General features: G+C 40.7%; 1 protein-coding gene across 1 annotated transcript in view; it reads left to right on the forward strand.

Annotated features, from left to right (window-relative positions):
* The first annotated feature begins 17569 nt into the window (after nucleotides 1–17569).
* The window catches only part of LOC147624259 (3-isopropylmalate dehydratase large subunit, chloroplastic-like), a 38594-nt gene continuing 32850 nt past the window's right edge, over nucleotides 17570–23313 (forward strand). Inside the window, exons 1-2 of the mRNA XM_086819229.1 lie at nucleotides 17570–17724; nucleotides 17811–17978. Coding sequence (XP_086675355.1) covers nucleotides 17686–17724; nucleotides 17811–17978 — 207 coding nt within the window. The 5' untranslated portion in view covers nucleotides 17570–17685. The remainder of the gene's footprint in view (nucleotides 17725–17810; nucleotides 17979–23313) is intronic.

Here is a 23313-nt window from a genome sequence, read left to right on the forward strand (position 1 = left end):
ACATAATCATGGACGTGGCATGGCAAGCTCTCTTGTCCACTTCTTTCTTTATGTTGCCGTACTCTAGCCCATTTAAATTGTAGGAGGGCTTCTTTAGCATATCTTCGACAGGCATCTAATCAATGTGATGGAGATGTGTTGCGACTGGAGGAGGTGGCACGTGGAGGGCCTCTCTGATCATGTGTTCTGTGAAATGGATCTATTCCTTAGATCCATCTGGCTTGGTGATGGTTCCTCTCTTGGTGTTTTTGTTGTATGTCTTGAGGTTCTCTACACCTAGGGTTTGGTTGCAGGTTATGGGGAGTACCTCGGCCATCTTTCCCAAGCCCACTTTCTCGAGCTTGTATTGCACATCTGTGTCCTCCACAATCTTGAGGCATTCAAGGTTGTGATTCTGGAAAAGGAGGTTCCCTTGCTCTATCTTAATGTCCTGCTGCTAGATCACCGTCCCATCCAGATCCTTGGCATAGGGGCCGAGATAAGTAAGTTTATGCTGCGATGCCCTCATTTCCTTCTAGCGCAGGATCTTGTTTTGTCCTCCTTTTCTTCTTTGCCTACAGGAGATCTGGTGGCGCTTGCTTGATTTGTGTTGGTTAGTATCTTTGAACTAGACTTAGATGTTTTAAGAGCAATGGCTAGCATCACATAGATTTTGTAGTTAGTCATGAGATTGTATTTCAAGGTAACCCATTTCACGATGTGAAATGGTACTTCACTATGAAATAGCAGAGTTGAGGATTTCACAGCGTGAAATGCTGCTTCATTAAAAAATAGAAAAGTTTGGATCTCATACCGTGAAATAGCAGACTGCTATTTCACGCCTTCAAATCGATTTTTCATTGGTGATTATGATCTTAAGCAATCATAAATAGGTCAGGCATTAGAGTGCAGGAAATTATAAGATACAAAAGAAAACTTCCATCAATTGAGCATGAGGAGAATCGATTAAACATTTTAGTAGGGTTGCTAGCATGAGGAGGATTGACGAATCTTTAACATTTGAGCAAGCATGATGAGAATCAATGAAGTATTAACATGTGAGAGTGTATGAGCCCCTACCTGAAGAGTGGAAGTGGCGAAGTACCAGGCTAATGATATGCATAGGATGAACACAATCGACAAAGTTGAGATGCAGATTTCGAAGATCAATAGGAGTGAAGTTCAAGAAAAGGGAAAGATTGTGGTTTTTATGGTCCATTTGTCAGCATGGCGGCCGTCTTAATTGGGGGGATGCCACATGGCAAAATGTGATTCGTTGGATCTTGCAGGTTGTTTCATGGCATGAAAAACCCTACGACATGAAATAGTCTTCAGGTTTTCACGGTGTGAAATGCTGCTACACTAAGGTTTTCACATCGTGAAATGATCACTTTCCCTTATCCATGCAATTGGTGATACCCTAGATGGTCCTATATGCTCATTCAGTCCAAGTCCAAAAATCATGCATGTAGTGGAATAGATACTAAGCTCGTGAAACGTATGAACCTATTTCACGGCATGAAGAAACGCTTAACCCTCTACCTTGTACCCATGGAAAATCAAAGTCATGTCCCTTGTATCAAGGTACTCGTGCCTTGCCACCTTCCCCTTGCCTTATTTCCAGGGGAACCAAGTTGGAACTTTAGAGCTTGTTGGTATTTGTTGTCGTAGATGCTTTAGTTCGAAATGAGAACTAAGTTTTCCCTCCATCCAAAAGAGGAGAACATTAACGGAATCTTCCGGAACCTGTTGTTTTTCTTATGCATATGGGTCCACTTATGTGTTAACTTTGTCTAGAACTTGGCCCCTCTTAATTTCTTTGGTGGGTGACATCGGTAGTCGTGGTGTTGCACTCTCTTGATTAATTATTTTCTTCCTCCATACTAATTTCGATGGTGGCTTGACACAAGTTGGGTCCTGATTCTGTTTATGTCCTTGTCTCTCTTCTTTTGTTTTTTGAGGTAAACCCTGCACTGTGGATGTTTTGTTGTCCCTTTGGTAACCATCCTTGGTGAGAGGCTCCTTGATAGTATGTCTTTTCTCTCCCACCTCTTTTGAATGCTCGATGATGCTTAGGTTCGTCTGTGTTGCTGCTTCCTCTGGATGGTTTTGTTTCCTTGGCCCTTGCTTGTATTTCTATTGTGTTGCCTTGACACCCCTGAGGTGTTGATATTATCATAATAGCCTTGGGCTTTGAGCTGGGACTTGGGAATCCACACTATATCCTTGCTGGATACATATAGTGCCCTGTAACTTCTCCAGCAAAATGTCCTCTGGCTATTCCTGAGTATGCTTCTTCTAATACCGTAATGAATTCATCTTCTCGCACACATCTTCTTAGGATATTGTCCTTACCTAGCTTATATAGTTCTCCCGCAATTAGTTGATATGGTGCAGCCGGCTTAATAAGTGGACGCATCTTATCCTTGTTCAAAGGCCGATCTTGTGGAAAACCATAAGCTAGGTACTCGGATATTTCCTCACTCCACTCAGGCGCCATATCGATCATCTACGCAGTTGCAGTTCTCCGTTTGGAATTCTTGACATATTGTCTACCAAAACATGTTGTGATCCTTTCTTTACCGTGTGACTGTAAAGTCAAATTCCAAGAGTGAGTAACCAACGTGTGATCCTTCCCGTGGTGCATAGCTTGTTCATCACCAAATACAATAAGGCTTGATGATCCGCAAAGAATACAAATTTATTAGCCAACAAGTAATGTCTGTAGTTCTTGACAGTATATACCATGGCCAACCCTTTATGTTCAATTGTGGTATAGTTGATTTCTGCATCAGTTCATTGTCAACTGGCAAAGAAAACGAGGTAATCTAATTTGAATTTTCAAGTTGCACTAATCTGCATTCTATAGAAAACTTTCATGCATCGATGTGCATATGGAATACAAGGTCCCAGTTGGGTGGTCTCAAAATTGGTGCACTAGCCAGTGCATTTTTCAGCTAATCATATGCTAGTTGGCATTCTTCAGTCCATTCAAAGGCTATGAGCAGTCTATATAATGGTCTGGCAATTTTAACATAGAATATGAAGAATCTTTGATAATACCCAACATGTGCCATAAACCATTGTACACCCTTGTAGTTTGTTGGTGGGGCTAAATCTAGAATAAACTTCACCTTGCCTTCATCATTGATGGAAATACCATTCCTAGACACAATGTATCCCAATATAACACCGTGCTTGACCCAAAATTGGCATTTTAAAGGGTTTAAGGATATTCGATACAATCGACATCTCTTAAACACCTTCTTTAAACAAGCTAAATGTTCAATCCATCATGAGTGTGCACAGAGATTGTCAATAAATACCTTAAGCCACTTTTGCAAGTAGTCCTTGAAAGCCATGCACATCAATCACGTTGGAATGCTGTTGGGGCATTATTGAGGCCAAAAGTCACAACCTTATAAGCATAGGTCCCCCACATTGTGTTAAAGGTCATCTTGTGTTGGTCCTCTGGTGCAATGGACACTTGGTTATATCTCGTAAAATTGTCTAAGAAGCTGTAGGCTTTGTCACCTACTACTCTTTCTAATACATGCTCTGTATATGGTAATGAATAGTGGTCTTTCATGATGGTAGCTACATTGACCTTTTTGAGATCAACACACACTCTGAGCTTCCCATTCTTTTTTGGCACGATCACGATTGGTGACAACCAATGTGTGTGCTCAATCTCGTAGATGAAATCCGTAACTATGAGCTTATCAATTTCCTCCTTTACAATAGCTATGTATTTGGGATTCATTTGGTAAGGTTTCTGCCTGGATGGTATTCGATCCCTCCATGATCGGGATAATGTATTGAACCACCTCGAGTGGTACACCCTTCATTTCAATATACTTTCAAGTACAACAATCCTTGAAATATTTCAAGCGAGGAATGAGTTCCTCTTCTTCAGTAGCAGTCAAGTCATTAGCAATGTAGACAAGTTTAGGATCCTCCCCTGGCTCAGCAATGTCTACACCTTTTACTTCTGCTGGTCCATTGTAGGACATGGAATGGCCATTCTCCCTCACTCTTTTGGCCGTCAGTTGGACTACTTTCCGCTCATCGATGGTGTAAGTTTTGGAATGGTCTAGCACTAGGTGCAAATCTGGCTCATCGTTGTCGTCATCCTCTTTTTAAGTCATTGCCTGCCGTGCCTCTTGCTCAGTTTCAACCAAAGCCTTATTTCGTTTCCTTCTTCTAGCCTTAGTAAGTTTAGGTAGATCAGGCTCTTGGAGAGTAGATTTATCTTCTCGTTTCCCTTCCAAGGTGATCTTACTCAACTTCTCACCCTAGTTACTAGAGAACTCATTGTGCACCTTAGTGACCTCGAGATATCTTAAGCCCTTAGGCGTATGTGGGTTTACTTTGCAAAATAGGGCATTATGTCGAGCGATATACCTATTTTGTTTCCGCCATTTCCTGAGGCCTTTAGTGTTGTTGCGACCTTGTGGCCCAGGCACTCCTGTGCTTGAGGCTTCATCTTCTGTTTCCTCTTCCATGAGTTGCACCTTCACCATGTGCATTGAGGTAGTAGGAATGGTTCTCGATTCAACATACTCTGTTCATCCGAGGGGAAACACATCTATGGTGGCAAGCACATGCATCCAATTTTCACTAAAGTCTAGAGATGGAAGCGACACGTATATCTCATTCTCTTCCTCTTCACTCACTCACGTGAGTGTTCTTTAAGGATGTAAGGATGTGGTTCATTTTGTTGTGACCGAATCATCTCCAAACAATTGGGCTGTGCCTTCCATGTATAGAGATCTATCTTCAGAATTTGTGAACCCTTTCGTATATATACTTGGTCTAATGCCCAATCATGCACCACTTTGGCTTCCCTTATGAAGGGTTTGCCCAAGATAATATCATATGAATCTGGTTGGCGCAAAAAGTCCATTACAACAAATGCATGATGGTAATGAAATGAAAAGACCTTAAGCTTAATGGTTTTCAATAATCCCATTGGTCTTGAGGATATTCCATCCACCATCTTAATCATTAGATCTGTTGTTTCTAACTCCAGTTTTTCCCAATTTTCCCAACATTGCTTGGTGATAATGCTCACATCCGCACCCCCATCCAAGATAGTAAGTACATGGTATCCATTATGGTGGATTAGAATTGTGGCATTCGTGTCATCGCCCTCATAATAATACCTTCCCAATTGGTTGACGGGTATTTGGATGAATCTGGGTGCTTTCCTTTCCTCAGGCACTATGTTTTTCTCAGTTAGAGGTGTGTGACTCTTCTCTGTAGTGGTCATTAGATTCATTCTTCCGTCTAGCCAATCCTTGACATCTTCCCATAATGCTAGCATGTTGTGTAGCAATGTAGAATTTTGACAGTTGTGGAAAATACTACTAAGAGACTACCTATATCTCTAGGTTCTCTCGCAAGTGAAGTCTCCTTCCACATATTTGTATCATACTCAATCCTAGGGAATGAATGGTTCAACAATTCTTGATATGACTCTACCAACATCGTTGCCATTAGATCGCTATCAGTCCCTTCCTCAGACTCTTCCAGAATTGGAGTTTGCACATCTAACTTCCTTTCTCTTAGCAACTCAGTCTGTATCCCTAACCTTGTTAGCCCTCAACTTGGCTTCATGGTTGCATTAACACTCCTCTACAAGGGCCTTAGGTTCTTCAAGCTTTCTTATTTCCTCCTCTGAATTTGGATGTTCTCCTACATCCTTTGCGATTCCTTGTTGCATGCTCATCCGGTCTCAGTAAATAGATCGTCTCCTTCCTCTGACTGGGTGGAGATGGTATTAATGGTATCTTCCTCGGATCCATCCTGAATTACGACTAAGTTGTCACCCTTACCCACATTTTTCGCTCTTCTCCTTCTCCCAGCCTTAGAAGTTGTAATACCCATCCTGAATTACAACCAAGGTGTCACCCTTGCCCACCTTTTTTGTTCTTCTCCCTCTCCCAGCCTTAGAAGTTGTAGTACCTTCTGGGTTTTTCCCTTTATCTATCTGTTTGACTTGTGCGCACGTCAGGACATTTACTAGCATGATATTTCCAAGTTGCACGCTTATAGTCCTAATGATGGCATGGTTAGATGTAGAAGCATTACCATTGGTACAATAAGGGCAATCCTTGATCAGATGATCAACTCCACACTTCACATAGGAAAGAGTTGGCATCGTGTGGGTCTGTGTCGCTATCGGTTGAGATTGACCAGTATTAGCTACATTTTTTAGAGGACACTTCGCTACTCAATGAGGTCCATTACAATGGAAACACTATATGGTTCCCCTTCTCATAGTCAAGTTTATGTATCTTCCCTTCCACTGTACTATGGTTTGAAACATTGGTACTAGCATCCTATTTTGTAGGACATAATACTTGGGTGCTGTGATCTCAGGTGATTCCTTATAGCAGTCAGTATTCACTTCTACTTCATGCATAGCTTCCCCATCTTCCAAGGATTCTTCAATCAACACCTTGTTGATCTTGGCTTTGTGGTGGCTGTGGTGGTAGAACATGTGGCAGTAATGGCGTCATATCTTGCACCCTGAACATTCATCTCGGTAAAATAGGATGCATTTGGCTACCCTGTAACCACATTGGGTTGCATTGGTGGTTATGGTAAAGTTAATGGTGCTCTGGGTACTGGCAATTATGCTAAGGGTTGGATCCTTGGGTATTTGCACATGGCAGTATCATGGTTCCCTACTCTTTTAACATTGAGCATAATAAAGCAACTGTCTCGGTCTTAGGTGAGAACATTCAGTGCTCGTATGATTTTGTCTACAGAGTGAGCACCAAATTAACTCTCCCCAGGGGTAAAGATACGCATTCCGCGATGCGTCCATCCCATCCCTGGTTTTTAGCTTCTCCAAGATGGTAGTACTAAGTTCTTCAACTGTCATGTTGCCAACTTGCTTATTTTTAGGTCCTACATCTTAATGACTAGAGACTCGTGATGTTACTACCACCGAAGCTGCTTTGGCATGTTCTTGTTTTTGCAACAACTCAAGCATGTTATCCCTATATCTAGAGTAGTCGGTCGAGCTGACACCAAATAATCATGCATCTTATGATCTTGTACTCCTCTTTGGAAACATGTCAATAACTGATCATCCGTTGCCTTTTCCTCAATTTTCATCTTGAGTTTAGGTGCTTGAGTCGAGACACATAATCCCTCATGGATTCATTTTCTTTTAGCTTCATGCTATGGACTTGAGCCACGAGACTCCATCTACCACCACTTCGAGCGAACCTACCTTGGTATGAACACATTCTTAAGCTAAGTGAAATTGACTTTGTCCTCATGCTTTAAGGTTTGATATCGCTGACGGTCCTTCCCGTCTAGAGTTAGGGAAAAGGCGTGTATCATTGTCACATCGTTCACTGGCCCATAGGTTTCACGTGTTGACTCAAAGATCTCTAGGTGTTGGATTGGGTCCCCATCTCCTGAGAGCTTTTCCATGAGTTTTGAGATGATGTGCGGTTTCATCAGAAACGGTTTGGATTCAAGGGCAATGCCCAGTTCCCTAACCATGCCTTTGCCCCTCTCTCTCTCTATTTTCTGCACATCTTTATTCAGCTTGTGCGTTAATTCCGTCGTCGCGAAAAGTGTTAGTTTGTTCAAGGATGTCCAAGACTTCATGTTGAAATACAAGAAGTGCTAGTTCAATAAGCACAAGCATCTCAAAGTAGGAGGCATGCTCCACTCATTGGAAATTACCAAAGGAAAGTGGGAGAGTTTTTCCATGGATTTATCTCACTGGGATACCTAAAACAAGTCAAGGATATGATTCAGTTTAGGTGGTGGTAGATAGGTTGACTAAAATGACAAAGTTTCTTCCTACTAGAAAGAAGATAAAAACTCATGAGCTAGCTAAATTATTTAGCAAACATCTCTACAAGTTATATGGCTTGCCCGAAGATATAGTTTTTTATAGCGATAGAAGTTCAATAGCCACTTTTGGAGGAAAGTCTTCAAAAAGTTGGATACTCCTCTGAGTATGAGCATGGCCGACCATCCGCAGTCTAATGGTCAAATAGAAAGAGTCAAGCAAGTGCTAGAAGATATGCTTCGAGTGTATGTTAGTTAAAAGCAATCAAATTGGGAGGAGTACCTACCACCACTATTGGAATTTGCCTATAATAGTTCAAAACATTCAGCGATTGGATTTAGCCCATTCATGTTAATGTGTAGTTTCCATCCGAGATCTCCTGTAGCCATAGGGCTAGAGAAGGAGAAAACTTAGTGTGTCATGGATTTCCTTGAGGACATGCAAGATATGCTAAAATCGGCAAGAGATAGCATTCATAGTGCACAAGATTGTGCAAAAACGTATGCTGACAAGAGCTGCAGAGCCGTAACCTTTGAAGAGGGTGACCTTATTTTCTTGAAAGTACTTATGTGAAGTTGGAGACTCTCAAGAGACAAGAAAGTGTCAAAAGCTTTTCCATAGATAGTGCGGTCCATTTAAAATCTTGAAGAAGATTGTTAGCATAGCATACAAACTTGAGTTACGAGAGAGCTCTCAAGTACATCATGTTTTTTATATTAGTGGAATATGAAAAACAATGGATCATCACGATAATGTAGTTGCCTTGACTTCTTGGTGGAGCTTATTGAACCACCGTCTCTTCCACATGAACCTGAGAAGATTCTTAGATTTAGAGATTGGAACACGAGGCATACTGTGTAGTATCGACAAGCGCTTGTTAAGTGGAAGGATAGAGACGAAGACGCGTCCTCTCGGGAATGCTTTAGTATACTTAACAATTACTATCCTGAATTTTTTTCCACGAATGAAAACTCTTCTTAAGGGAGAGGTAATGTCACGTAGCTTCCAGGTTACGTAGGGCTCGGCCGGTAATGAAGTCTGATCACCGGAGGGTGATCGGTGAGAGTGTTCGGGGTTCAAGGGGGGTGAGAAGCTTGGGTTGGAGGACCATGCAAGCTTCTACATATAACCAGCAATGCGGAGCTTATCCACAATTCCTCTACATGTAAGTCATGAATAAGAGCCCTCCTCTCCTCCCTTATCTTGTGGCTATGGTGTCTTCTTGAGATAGGGAATGCAACAAAAGCCTTTCCTCTAAGCAATTATAAGACAAAGGCAAAATCAACCTAGTCTTTTGGAAAGTATACCAAGAAGGGGATGATAAGCGTAAGAAGTAAGGAAAATGTACGTGGGAGATTAGGCATTTGCTACTAGTTAAAAAGGTAAAGGTAAAGCCTTTTCTCTAGGCAGCTATGAGCGAAAGGCATAATCAATGTAGTCTTCTAGAAAGGATGTCAAGAAGTAGGGTGATAAGCCCAAGAAGAAAGGCAAATTCAACTATTGTTGGAAGCCAGGCCATTACATCAATGAATGTAGAAAAAGGATGAAAAAAAGAGAAGAAGAAATAGACACTCATGGTTATGGCTAATGCATCAACACCAACTACTGAAAAGAAGGAGTCTGCGAACTATGCATAGGATGATTGGGCATTCATTGTGCACCATAGTTACGATCCATCTATCCATCACGTATGCATGCCAATGATAGATCAGCATGTTTGGTACTTTGATAGTGGTACTAGCAAGCACATGATCTATTTTCCTCACTTGAGTTTGCTCCTCAATGAGGAATAGTCACATGTGCAAACAACTCCTCAAGGAGGAATAGTCACACTACTTCAAATGGTGGGACAATCACTCTCTCATAAGTCTTGTTTGTCAAGTATAAAAAAGAATTTACTAGCAGTCTCTCTGCCATTGCTTGGATAGGCCTAATGGTTAGATTTATTGATGTGATATGACTGGAGTGATGGAGACATCACTATGGTATCTGGTCCTCTAAGCCATGGGCTTTATAGGTTAGACATGTATGAGAGATTGTTACATGATACTTGTTCAATTACTACCACACGTGTTATGAGTGATGCGGAGTTATGGCATGCTAGCTTTGGTCACTTGAATTGCGGTAGTTTGTTGCACCTTTAAAGGCAAGAAATGGTGTCAAATTTGTTAAAGCTTAAGGCTCCCATCAAACATGTATGTGAGGGGTGGATTTTAGGTAAGATGCAACAGACATCATTCTTGAAAAATGGGTCAGGTAGGGCTATCCATAAATTAGAACTTGTATATAGTGATGTATGTGGTTCCATGAGGACACCATCAATCAGGGGGGTAGGAAAGGATATCTCTACTTTGTGACTTTTACTCATGACTACTCTAGGCAAACCTGGGTGCATATGTTGAAGGCAAAGCCATGGGTTTTTACATGTTTTAGAAACTTTGTTTCTCTGTGTGAAAATGCTTCTACATGAAAATCTACTAAATTATTAACTCCAAAATGCAACACACTTAAGAACACCTTTAGAAACCTCTGTGAAAGCATAACACCTTCAATCTGCATGCCCTAAGTAGATGAGTATTGATGAGCTAATGGACAACTTTATTAAAAAACCTACCCAATGTAATGAGCTAATGGACAACTTGCTTAAAAAATATAGCTAGCACTAGTGTAATGAAGTTAAGATATGGGATAAATCACCATGGAAGCTTATCCATGATGCCTAAGTGGTTTAGCCTCCCACCAAGAGGATGAAAATAGCCTTCCATAAGCCAAATGTAAGCCAATAGAGTCAACATGATCAATGTCATGAAAAGGTAATGAAGGTAATCAAAGGGGTATAATGTGCAAAAAATACATGCCTTTTATAGTCCCAAGGCCCATGTGCCCTAAATCCACGTGTAAATGTGTCCTAAACCCCATGTGCCTAGGCCTAACTAGTAAAGTTCTTGCATTGTTACAAACCATCCCCTCCTATAATTATTTCATCCTCGAAATCAAAAGGGTGGTCATGAAAAAAAGGCAAAATTGACCCACAACGTATGGAGTCATAGACTATAAAAGGTACCCATTGATTCATGATACCATATAATAGACCAAGTCACTATCATGATCAAATGGGGAACCACGGGTGTTGATGCATAAATAACACCAACATCATAGGATCCTTGTAACCTCCTAGATCAAATGGAGAACCACAAGTGTCTATGTATAAATAACACCAACATCATAAGATCCTTGTAACCTCCTCGATTAAATGGAAAACTGCATGGACCAACTCCAAAGTTGCAAAACATGATCCATCCTCAATCATCGCATAATCCCCAGGGTCAAATGGAAGTGCTAAGAACCAATGATCCATTTACACACGTGCATAACCACGTGTATGAAGGAAGGAAGCTCCATGCAATGATCCAAATGACCGCTTGGATCAAATGGAACTCCATGAAGGTCACCGTCCAATGTTGATGTCTCACAATCTCATGAGAATCACAATAGCATCCATAATGATCAAGAAAGTGGCCACCAAAAGAACTAGGATCCAAGGGAAAGCTTATACGCCCATCTTGTATTATCAAGTAACCATAAGTGTGAATGTGGCCTTCCTCTATATTTTCGAGGAAATATGAACAAACACAAATGCCTCATAAATATGATATCTAACCTCATAAGAGTATCTATGAGCATCACAATTAAACGTCTCCAAATCTGAATGTGCCAAGATATAAGCAAGGCCAAACCATCAACATAATAAACATCTTGCAAATCACCATGAATAGAACCACATAGGAATGATTCTTAACATATAACTACTTGAAATGTGCATCCAATGTATCACCATCACATCATTGCATGAATTATCGCTTCCAATACTATCATCAAAATCCAAGACCTCCTCCATAAAATCAGCATAAGAATTATCCACTAGTGTAGAGGTGTAATCATAACTCAAGATGAAATCCAAATCTTTGCATTGATGCATGTATGGTTTCTCCTCATCTTGCTCCACAAATTACAAGTTTTTTGTCCACTTCAACTCCCATAATGTGCTCATAAAGCCCCACATAATCATAATCCATGCATTCATTAAATGCAAGAGTGAATGGATATCCCCTTTTGCTGTTTGTAAAGCCACCAACATCCAAAATTGAGTGCATAATAGACTTTCTATCCTTGCTCAAATCAAGAGGTGCACAAACAATTCATATACACTGATTCCACTTGTAGTGTTCTCATAAGAGTGGCTTCCAATAAAAGATATGGGCTGAAGTGAACTCCTTGTAGATTGCCCAATAAAACATAAATTTGGCTTGTAGAAAATCCCACCAACACAAAGATCTCATCTAGGACAATGTCATCATCACTCTCCATAATTCATCAAACCACTTGCATGAAACCTTTGTCTAGTTTTTGCACAAATTTATCTATGTCTCCTTTTTCCTTGAAGTTTGACACAACGAAAGAAAGATACCAATACTCCTCGACATACCTAGACAAAGACTTGTCATGCAGAAGTGCCATGCATCTTGTTCTAAAGCTCATTTGCTTATGGATAGTCACAAAGCTTTGCATAACTTCATAGGCTAAACTCTCCCAACATCACACATGCTTGCCAACCACCAAAATCTAGTTTCGCCTATGAAATGTGAAGTCACTTTCTTCACCTTGCTTTTGTCTCCACAAGGAAATGCATAAAAGTAGGCCTCCCAATTGTGAAGCCATTCCTTAAGTTGTACACAAGTGACTCCTTCACCATTAAATGAAAACATAGCTTGGAAGAATGGTTCGCCATGCTTGAACCGTACATTTCCTACTTAAATAGACACCATGTACTCATTGAATTCATCCCTCTTCATGGGCTTGGCAATTTGGAGCACACAACTTTATACATCTTGTCATATCTTCCCCGTTCATTTTCCTTGGTACTTATTGTTATAATCTCTTGCCTTTGCATTAAAATACCATGTTGTTTGGACTGTTTTGTCTCCAAAAAGTCTTGTATAATGACAACTTGAGAAAGCTCAACCAGAGTGTTTTGATCCTTGACAAAAGCATTGTTTCCTTTTGCTTTCATTGCATCGAAGACATTGCCTCTTCCTTGCATTACATCAAAACCCTCGTCGTCATCCTCGTCAAGATCACTTCCATTGTTACTCTCATAGGTGTGTCCACACAAGATCACTTCCATTGTTACTCTCATAGGTGTGTCCAAACGATCGCTTCCATTGTTACTCTCATAGGTCTTGAGTTGAGATTCATCTTCACTTTCATTAACCCAATCCTCATTGCCATAAGTGAATAATCATAACTACTATACTCATCATAAGCACAGTCATCGAAATCTACATCTTCTGCATGCTCTCCAAAATTATAAGCAAAGTCATCAAAATGCACGTCTTGTGCATGCCCTTGAGAATCATAGGCATAGTACACATCTTCATTGTCACCTTCTATGCAAGTAGAGTATTTAAGCTTGCAACTATCCTCATTAGAAGTGTAATCCTCAAAATTGGAACCAATGTAATCCTCTTTATCATCATCGGTATAACTTCCATTATCCGTGCTATAACAATCTTTGCCCTCATAATAGTTATCATCCTCATTATCAAAATCTTCCATAACTTCCAAATAATACCTTGGGGGATAATAGGAATGCTGATTTCAAGTGAACTAAGGCTTATTGGAAAGCTCTTAGTATCTATTTTCCAACTATGTTTTGTTTTAGTTTGGTCCATATGTCTCTATTTTTTGACTTTTGAGAATAGTTAACCATAAACCAAAATTAATGTAACTTGACTAAACAGTGTCTAAATTTGACAAACTATAGAGTGATGGAATGCTTTTGACAAGCACTATGCATCCATGCATACTCTTTAGCCAAGTTTGACAAAGAACTATCCTCTATTTGACTTTTTTGACCGATCCAACTATTGCCGTTTGACCACGTATGATGTCCAAATCGAGTGATCTTTGGTTTGTTAGGAAGCCAGTGATATGTACACTCCATCTAGATGCTCAATTTCCAAAAATACCATTCTGTTTTAGACTGGGCCCACCTTCTAGTTGCGGTGAACTTTTGCCAGTTGGGTATGCAAATAATATCAGAATCAAAAGTTTGACGGCTCTAGATGTAGCCCTTAGATAGTACTATAAGGCTATGCAAATACCACAAAATAGTCCCACCCCTTTTCAACTGAATTAGGGTTTTGTAATTCTGCAGAACATAGTCAAAGTGCCCCAAAATTCACATAATCGAACCCAATTTGCATTTGCGAATGTTTTATTACATCAAAAGTGTTACCCAGCAATCTTAGGTATGTATTTGAGCATCCCAAACTCATAGATAAGCCAAATTTATGCACTACAAAAATTTTGGCATAACCTCCTATGTATTTGCAATCGAATCTCAAATTAATAAGTGTGTCCAAAAGGTATCAACGATGCATGCCACGTACATAGGTAACCATTACCACCTCAATTGTACTTATTACCATCAAATCCCATTGTCCATTGCCACCATGGCCTTTGCATTGCATAATTTCCATCCATTAATACTTGCATAGTTAATACATTGTCCCTTATTTGCGTAAACCCAATGCCCAATGATCCAATTGCCGATTCAATTTGAGTAAAGTGTTGATGATGAGGATTTGCCTATCGATCATGATATTAATTTTGTTAAAATCTTTCATGAAACCCCAAATCTTGGAAAAGCCATAAAACCTCACCATAGAAGCTTGCAAACCCCTCAAAATCCTCCAATGCCTTGATTAGAAACACCATTAGCATATTGTAGAGCATGAGGAGCAACCAAACACCATTTCTTCTCCACGAAACGGTGCTTGAAACTGCAACCTTATGAGCAAAATCTACACCTCTTCACCTCATGAAGACTACTCCATGTGTTGCTTAGCTCTTGCCCTAGCTTAACCCTAATGTTTGGCAAGCCTTTAGAGTGTAGGTGGTGAGCTAAGGCCATGATAAGCTTAAGCAAAGGGAGGGAGAAGATGAAAAACGTAAGGAACAGAGATTTCTCCCAATTGTTTTGTCCAATGTCTCAAAATTTTGATCCTCCATCCCAAAATTTACCAAAACGGTTCAAATCTTACCCAAAGAAAAAAACGTGGCAATTGATTCATCATCGTGTTTGACCAAAATCCCTTAAGATATGTAAGGAAAACTTCCAAGACAAACCAAGAAAATTCAAAAACATGTACAGAAATCAAGAAAATCTATCAAATCACATGTTAAAATCCATTTTCTTACAAATTTATTGTCATGTTGAAAATCAAAATTCCCATGATCAAAATCAAAGCTCAAATACCAATTTTAATGAAGCTGAGATATGGGACAAATCACCATGGAAGCTTGCATCTATGATGCCTAAGTGGTTTAGCCTCTCGCGCAAGAGGATGGAAATAGCCATCCATAAGTCAAGTGTAAGCCAAGAGAGTCAACATGATCAATGTCATGATGGCAATAGCCTTCCATAAGCCAAATGTAAACCAAGAGAGTCAACATGATCAATGTCATGGAAAGGTAATGAAGGTAATCAAAGGTGTACAATATGCAAAGAACACATGCTTTTTATAGTCCCAAGACCCATGTGCCCTAAATCCCACGTGTGTAAATGTGTCCTAAATCCCACATGCCTTTTTTAGTCCCAAAGCCCATGTGCCCTAAATCCCACATGTGTAAATGTGTCCTAAACCCCATGTGCCTGGGTCTAGCTAGTAAAGTTGTTGCTTCATTACAAATAGTAGGGTAGATAACTCATGACTAGCAAGGTCACCCACACTTGTATCGAAGGTGTGATTTGATATTTTGTGTTACATGCCATCAAAATCATCATACAACTATAGAATATCCACACTTGTATCGAAGGTGTGATTTGATATTTTGTGTTACATGCCATCAAAATCATCATACAACTATAGAATATCCACATTTGAGGCTTGGACTGCAAGGTCACCCACACTTGTATCGAAGGTGTGATTTGATATTTTGTGTTACATGCCATCAAAATCATCATACAACTATAGAAAATCCACATTTGAGGCTTGGACTGCAATATTGTGCACTTTTTTTACAGTATACTAATCACCATGTATCCCACAACTTCAATCATTAGAATCCCCAAATGAGAAACCAAGGTAAACATTAGTTACTTCCACCTCCTTAAAGACAACGCTTAGAAATATCTACACCTCAATCCACAGAACAATAAGCTACTGATGTTATTTGCATTTACCACCTCTGATGCACTGTGTGAGAGAGAGAGATTCATTTTTGTTATTGCTAAATAATCAACATATGTGTGTGGGTCATGTGCATGTATACATACATATATATTATTATATATAACATGTATGTACCTATAATTTGCATTATCAAATTCTTGGATGATTATTGAGGCGAAAATATCATATTATAAAAAATATATGACTTGAGAGAAGGATTGGAGAAGTAAGAGTAGTTTTATCATCATACCTTAGCCAACAAGAGGAGGGGAGGAGGAGCATTAGTTTTATTGTCATAGCCAAGCCAACTGACCATATGATGGCACCAAAGTTTGGAGATAAGGCTCGAACCCGAGATCTTTTGATTGGGAGCACTCTTGAGATTGAGAAGAAAAAACAAAGAAAGATTAAAGAAAAACAATACTAATTTCCAATTTTAAGGAATTTTTACAATGTAAACAAATGATAAGCCTGTTGTAATTTAGGACAAGCCCAAAAGGTCTTAGATTTATCCCTCCTATACCTTGCATCGGTGTTTAACAAAAACCCGAGTATAGTGTAATTGTACCTTCAAATGTTGAGATTGAAGGTTTAAAAATTGGTGCTTTTTTCAAGAGGTTTTAGTAATAATACCTTTAAAAATCATAAAATATTCATAAATTACATGGAGGTTTTAGTAATAATACCTTAAAAAATCATAAAATATTCAAAGTACCTGCAATATTGCGAGATGAGGTTTTTCACACAACCCATATTTTGCATACGTATTCACACAACCTATATTTTACATTAATTAATGCCACTGACATGGCATTAATTAATGTAAAATGCAAGGTATATCTATCGTTGCTCCTCTTCCATCGATGGCATTAATTAATGTAAAATGCAAGGTATATCTATCGTTGCTCCTCTTCCATCGCCTCATCTCCCTCCTCCTTCTCCCGACGTTCTTGCTCACTTGCCATAACTCTCCCTCACCTCCTTCTCCTCCTTCTCCTCCTCCCCCTTCTTGCTCCTACTCACCTTGTTCTCACCTATAGCATAGACCTAGACCTATGTGTGAGAGAGAGTGCTTCTAGTTATAGACCTCCTCCCCCTTCCAGTGTAGACTTAGACTTGTGAGAGAGAGCGCTTCCAGCATAGACCTAAAATCTGAGAGACAGAGGGAGGGAGAGGGGGGGCAAGGGTGGGCTCATCTTCTTTGTCAAGAGATCAGAGTATGAGCACTGCTCGCAAACAATCAAATTGCCCTCCTCCTCATCGCCCTCCATATTAGGGATGGCTAGCTAGATTCATCTTTTGTGTTGAAAGAGAGTATACAATAAGTAACATGCTATTTGAAGATTGCGAAAAGATACGCGTTGATTTGTTTCCAAATATGTGCACACCTTGGCCGCCATAGAAAATGGGATAGTTAATTAATTAATGCCAAACAAGTTGATTTGTTTCCAAATATTTGCACGTCTTGGCCGCGGATAGTTAATTAGTTAATGCCAAACAAAGAAAGATTTTGGTGGCCTATTTTCACTAAAAATTAAAAACTTCTTTTCGAGCACACAAAAATTGGTGTCCAGCACCTAGAAAAATCGGTGACTTGACTCCTTTTCATCGCGATAGAAGGCAGTGGCGGCCGCTGCAAGTGCTACCATGGCTGCAGCAACGAGCTTTTCTTCCCCATTGGTGAAGGTGATCTCTCTTTTGAAGCTTGCTTTTTTTAACAAATGTAGACGACCATTCAGTGGATCTGATCAGAGCGGATATTTCTAATGCAGGGTGAAGGTATTTTCAGCTCTCTTTCTTCTCCGTCGCTCGGTGGGGCGAGCATGACATGGAAACCCATTAGCTATGCGAGGGTTTCTGCCGAAAATTACTTTTGCAACATCGTAGCCGTGGCTGCTCCACCCCGCCCTCAAGAAAGGCCCCCTGCATCCACCGGCTCTGTGAGTACTCTTATACCCCAACTTCATCCCGTTAAGAAAAGTGTCTGATGTTTTTTTTGGTGTGTTTTTAATATGTAACATTATCAGCTGGTCTGTAATCTCAATACATTAGTTAGGTTGTAACTTCAAACGGGCTGGACAGGGTGAGCTTAAAATTTTCACAAAACTGGATTAGTTTGAGTGTGGAATTATGCATTCCTGTTAGCATATTCATCCCCAAATTCTGCCCATGTATTATGTCCACATTTGATCCCTTTTATGGCCCTTGGTTGTGAGCTGGCTACCCCTATTTTTCCCTATTTTCTTGGTATTTTTCCCAAGTCAGGTGACTCACTTCCAGTCGGCTAGCTCTTGTTTGTCCAGTCGGCCAGTTCCTTTGTTCCAGTCGGCCAGCCCTCATGACATATATATAGGTGGGCTAGCCTCTTCACTTTTCAGTAGTTTGGTCATCTTTTGTATGAGACCTATTATGTCTCTTGCTCGGGATTGCTTTCATTGCAGTATATTCAGCTTTGTTGCTTCATCTCTCTCTCTCTCTCTCTCTCTCTCTCTCTCTCTCTCGGACATCTCAGATCAGCACACGCTAGTGCTCATCTTGCTTCCGCTCTGTGCACTCTTTCATGGTATCATTGCTCTAGGTTCAGAGTTTACTTTGCTGCCCCAGTTTCTGCCCTGTTTTCAGCACCTTCTCTTTTGTGTTTTTTCTCAGTTTTGCTGTTGGTCCGATTGCCCTTTTCGAGGTACTTCACCACTGCAGATTTGTGGTCAATCTTCATTAGATTTGACCCCCCCTGGACTCCTATACAGCTGTCAGCCTGCTTTGTATCAGGGAAGCATCATTGTTTGTGCTGCGTTTCTTCATCTACAGGTTGTTTGCAGCAGTCGGTTTGTTGATTTGAGGCTTGGTGGCATCCGGTACCTGGGGAGGACACTTCCTTCTTATGAGTTGTGCATTTTTTCTTATGAGATTGAGCTCGAGTTTTAGTGGTGGCTGCCCCGACTACTCTTCATATGTTCTCTGTGTCTGCAAAGTTGGATGGCTTCAACTATACTTTATGGAAGGTGAAGGTGAAATCAGCCTTATGCGGAGTGGATCTCTGGGACTGGCTTGTTACAGCTGCCAATGCCACCCCTCCCACCCTTTCTATTGTTGGTATGACTCAGGCACAGATTGATGTTTGGCAAGCAAATGATCGTCGTGTTTTCTCCTTTGTAATGTTGAATTGTCAAGATTCTGTTCTCTCACATGTGCGTACAGCAGATGTTGCACATGAAGTTTGGAAGGCATTTGAATTTTGCAGATCTTTACGAGATTAAGTCTCTGGGTTGGATTTTGGCTTTGGAAAAACAGCTTATGAATTTGTCAGTTTATGCCTTTCCAACAAGAACTCCAAGGATAATGACAAAGATAAAGACGAAGATGAAAATAAATCGTCTAAAAACAAGGACGTGGAGTGTCACTACTTTGGCAAGAAGGGTCATAAACAGTCCTAATGTTAGAAAAAGAAGCGGTATGAAGAAGCAAAGGACTCTACCTCCACAACGGTGTCTCAGACATAGAAGGATGATGGTATTCTTCGATTAGTCGGTGCTTGTCGTGTACTAGCGCTTGTGACTTCTCAGTTGCAGTCTTGGTGTAACTATTCCTTAATTTCTCGGGATTTATATTGTAAATTCTCTATTATCCATGGCCATGGATGTTGGACACTACAATGGACATGGGTGGTGGACACTACATGTAGCCATGGAATGTTTAGGGTTAAGCTTCCCATGTATGTGTATGCTAGCTGTATCTACGAGATCCTGGCTGCATAGAAGCATGTTAAGCATTTGATGGATCTTGGAGAACCAAATGCAATACATAATGCCATGGATATTTGATGGATCTTGGAGAGCCAAATACCATAGTCCTTGTAAATATCAAGTACATGTAAATAGATGGGGTTTCTTCAAAAATATGTGTTTAAATGCATACATTTTTGTGCATGGCTTATTTTTATGTGTGTGTATTGTTTTGTTTGCCCGAACAATGCTTGTATTTTATTGCATGAGAAGCTCATGGATCTGGGGACGCTGGGATTGCACCCATGGGTTAGTAATAAGTATGTTGCATAACCTGTCTTCAATTAACTTGTATTGATGGATTTGTACAAGAATAATTGACATTTTGAAGGTAGCCCACTCTTATGCGGGTCATTAGCCGAGAGCTCGAAGATAAGTAGAAGGGCGCCCATGACCAAGAGTATGAGCGCAACGAATTGCTTAAGACCTTTGGCTACATAGGTGGCCAAAGAGTCGTCTTATTTATCAGCGGCAGCACAAAGGATGTGGTCATGGAACAAGCTGCTTGGCGTCCTCGTTTCATCCTGACTTCGGTGGACAAGCAAGTTGAGGGTTTTAGCACAGGCATGACGACGAGAGTTAAGTTTGAAGCTCTAGGTGCTAAATTAGTCATTGAGGGCATAGAGTTTGTGCGTGATTTTATGGTTGCCCCTCTTGTAGGAGTAGACATAATCTTGGGCATTCAGTGGTTTCACAAGTTCCTTCCTAATGTCTAGTGGGATAAGCACACTTTCTAGATCAGCCGGAATGTGTCCAACGTCCCAGTGATCATTAAGTGTGAGCTAGGAATCCCTAACTTTCCGCTCCACTTGCAGGCTAAACGAGCGATCAGGAAAGACATACATTGTGTGATGATTTACATCCGGATTGCCTAGACGGTGGCTAGTGCTTGCGAGAAGTATTTGGCTCTCCATGAAAAGTTCAAGAAGATTTTTCTTCGGGACAATCACCTTTCCTAGCTCCCCCAGTCCTGACCGGAGAACCACAAGATCGACCTCCTCGTAGGCTTGGAACCCCGAGTAAGTTTCCATATCACCTTTCTAAGGCAATGGAATCGGAGTTGGACCGTAAACTCCAAGAATTATTGCAATTTGGCTTCATTCGTCCCAGTGTGTTGCCATTTACAACACCGATCCTGTTTGTCAAGAAGAAGGATGGGTCTTCTTGATTGTGTGTCGATTATCGTGCACTCAATAAGCTGACTATCAAGAGTAGATTTCCAATGCCTCGAATAGACTATATTCCCGAGAGGCTGAATGGGGATAAGGTGTTCTCAAAACTCGATTTAAAGAGTAGGTACCATTAGGTGAGGATTGTTGAGAGGGATATCCCTAAGACAGCCTTTCGTACGGAACGGGCCCACTATGAATTTGTGGTCATGCCTTTTGGCTTGACGACCACATTCAATCGCATGACAATGCAGGTATTCTGGGAATTGATTAGAAAGTGTGTTTATATTTCTGGACGACATACTGGTATTTTGAGCTACTGTTGAGCAGCATGACATTGATGTGGAGAAAGTCCTGAAAATGCTGGAAAGCAACGAGCTCTATGTCGATGAGAAGAAGTCGGAATTTTATTTGTTCGAGGTTCATTACCGTGGATATATAATTAGTGTAGAAGGCATTCTACTTGATCCGGCCAAGGTGGCCGAGATTGTTAATTGGGAAGTACCACTGATTGCTTATGACATCAGATCCTTTGTGGGTATATGCTAGGCATACTCCACCCACATAGACAAGTTTTCAAACCTCTCGACGAACCTCACCGATCTACTAAAGGGTGTCAAGACTAAAAGGCAGTGGATTTGAATGACTCCACGAGCGTTCGAGGCATTCAAGAATCTCAAGGTGGCTTTGTCAGAAGCGTTTTGTCTAGCGCTTGCCTCGTGGGATGAACCGTTCCAATTGATCACCGATGCGAGTAACATCTCAATTGGTGGTGTATTACAATAGAATGGCCATCCAGTAGCTTACATGTCTCGTAAGTTACTACTTATGGAAAAGAATTACTCGGTCTAAGATCGGGAACTCCTCGTAGTTATTCAGGCCTTGAAACATTGGAAACATTTCCTTTATGGTCGTGACTTTAAGGTTTGCACTGACCATCAGGCATTATATTGGATTTAGACAATGCCAAGTGCACAATGGAGTGACCGATAGCACCACTGGAGCTAGATATTCCAGCAATTTGGTGGTATGATTGAGTACCTTCCAGGAAAGGTCAATCCAGTGGCCGATGCTTTGAGCCAGAAGGGACAGGTGACTTTGATTCAGATCACTAGACTCGACTTTGTTGGTATGGGACTAGACGATATGAAGCACATGTACGCGGATTCCGAGACATTCGGTACAGAGTGGGAACATGAAGTGGATGCCAAAAGACATGCTACTTTTTGATACGTGATGGTTGGCTTTTCTACAAAGGCCAATTGTGTGTCATGAAATCGTTTAGGGTAGTTCTTTTCCATGACGCCATTACTGGTGGTCATCGGGACATGAATTCGACTTTGGAGAAGCTAGAATGGCAATATTATTAGAGACGAGGCGAGATGTGTTTGCACGTGTGCAACAATGTGACATTTGTCAAAAGTTGAAAGCTCGTCGTGGGAAGAAGATAGGGTTGTTACAGTCCTTACCAATTCTTGAGAGACCTTTCCAAGATATATCGATGGATTTTGTTACAAATTTACCTCCCAGTCCAGGTAAGCGTAATACTCAGTGCTTGACTATAGTTGATAGATTTAGCAAATTTGTTATGGTTATTCCATGCAGAGCGAATGTGACTGCCGAAGATGTTACTTATTTGTTCATTCGGCATTGGTCAATGTGATTGGCGGAATCCCTAGGACCATAGTGTCAGAGCGAGATTCCAAGTTTAACAGTCATTTTTGGAGGGCATTGTTTGATAACTTTGGTACTAAATTGAATTTTTCCAGTGCATTTCACCCACAGACTGATGGCCAGATAGAAATCTACAACCAATTGGCTTTTGATGTACTGAAGTGTTATGTCCACGATCAGCAAGGTAGGTGGGAATCATATTTGCCTTTAGTTCAAGCTGTTTTGAATGATTCCTTTTCTTCAACTATTAGCAGGACTCCATATGAAGTAGCGTTTGGAAGACCATTCCAGTCGCTATTGACCAGAACCTCGTCTTTAGTACCTGAAGGGAATAAATTGACAGAGTCTTACCAAGAGATTTTGGAGTTAGTAAAAGACAGGTTGCCTAAAGCATAGGAGGGCTACACTCGACAGGCCAACAAAGAGCGAAGGGATATGAAGTTTTCGAAAGGTGATTGGGTTTATCTTCGGAGCATGAAGCAAAGGTTGAAACAAGTGGACAAGCGATGCCCAAAGTTGTCATTCAAGAGCTTCGGGCCTTTTCCCATCTAGAGAAAGATTAACGAGGTTTCAATGAAGTTGAAGCTACCTCCGAGCTGGACTATGCACGATGTGTTCCATGTCAGTTGGTTAAAACCATATGCAAGTCT

The sequence above is a fragment of the Cibotium barometz genome, chromosome 25 (genome assembly GCF_041138505.1).
Source record: "Cibotium barometz isolate CiBa-2024 chromosome 25, ASM4113850v1, whole genome shotgun sequence".
Lineage (NCBI taxonomy): Eukaryota > Viridiplantae > Streptophyta > Polypodiopsida > Cyatheales > Cibotiaceae > Cibotium > Cibotium barometz.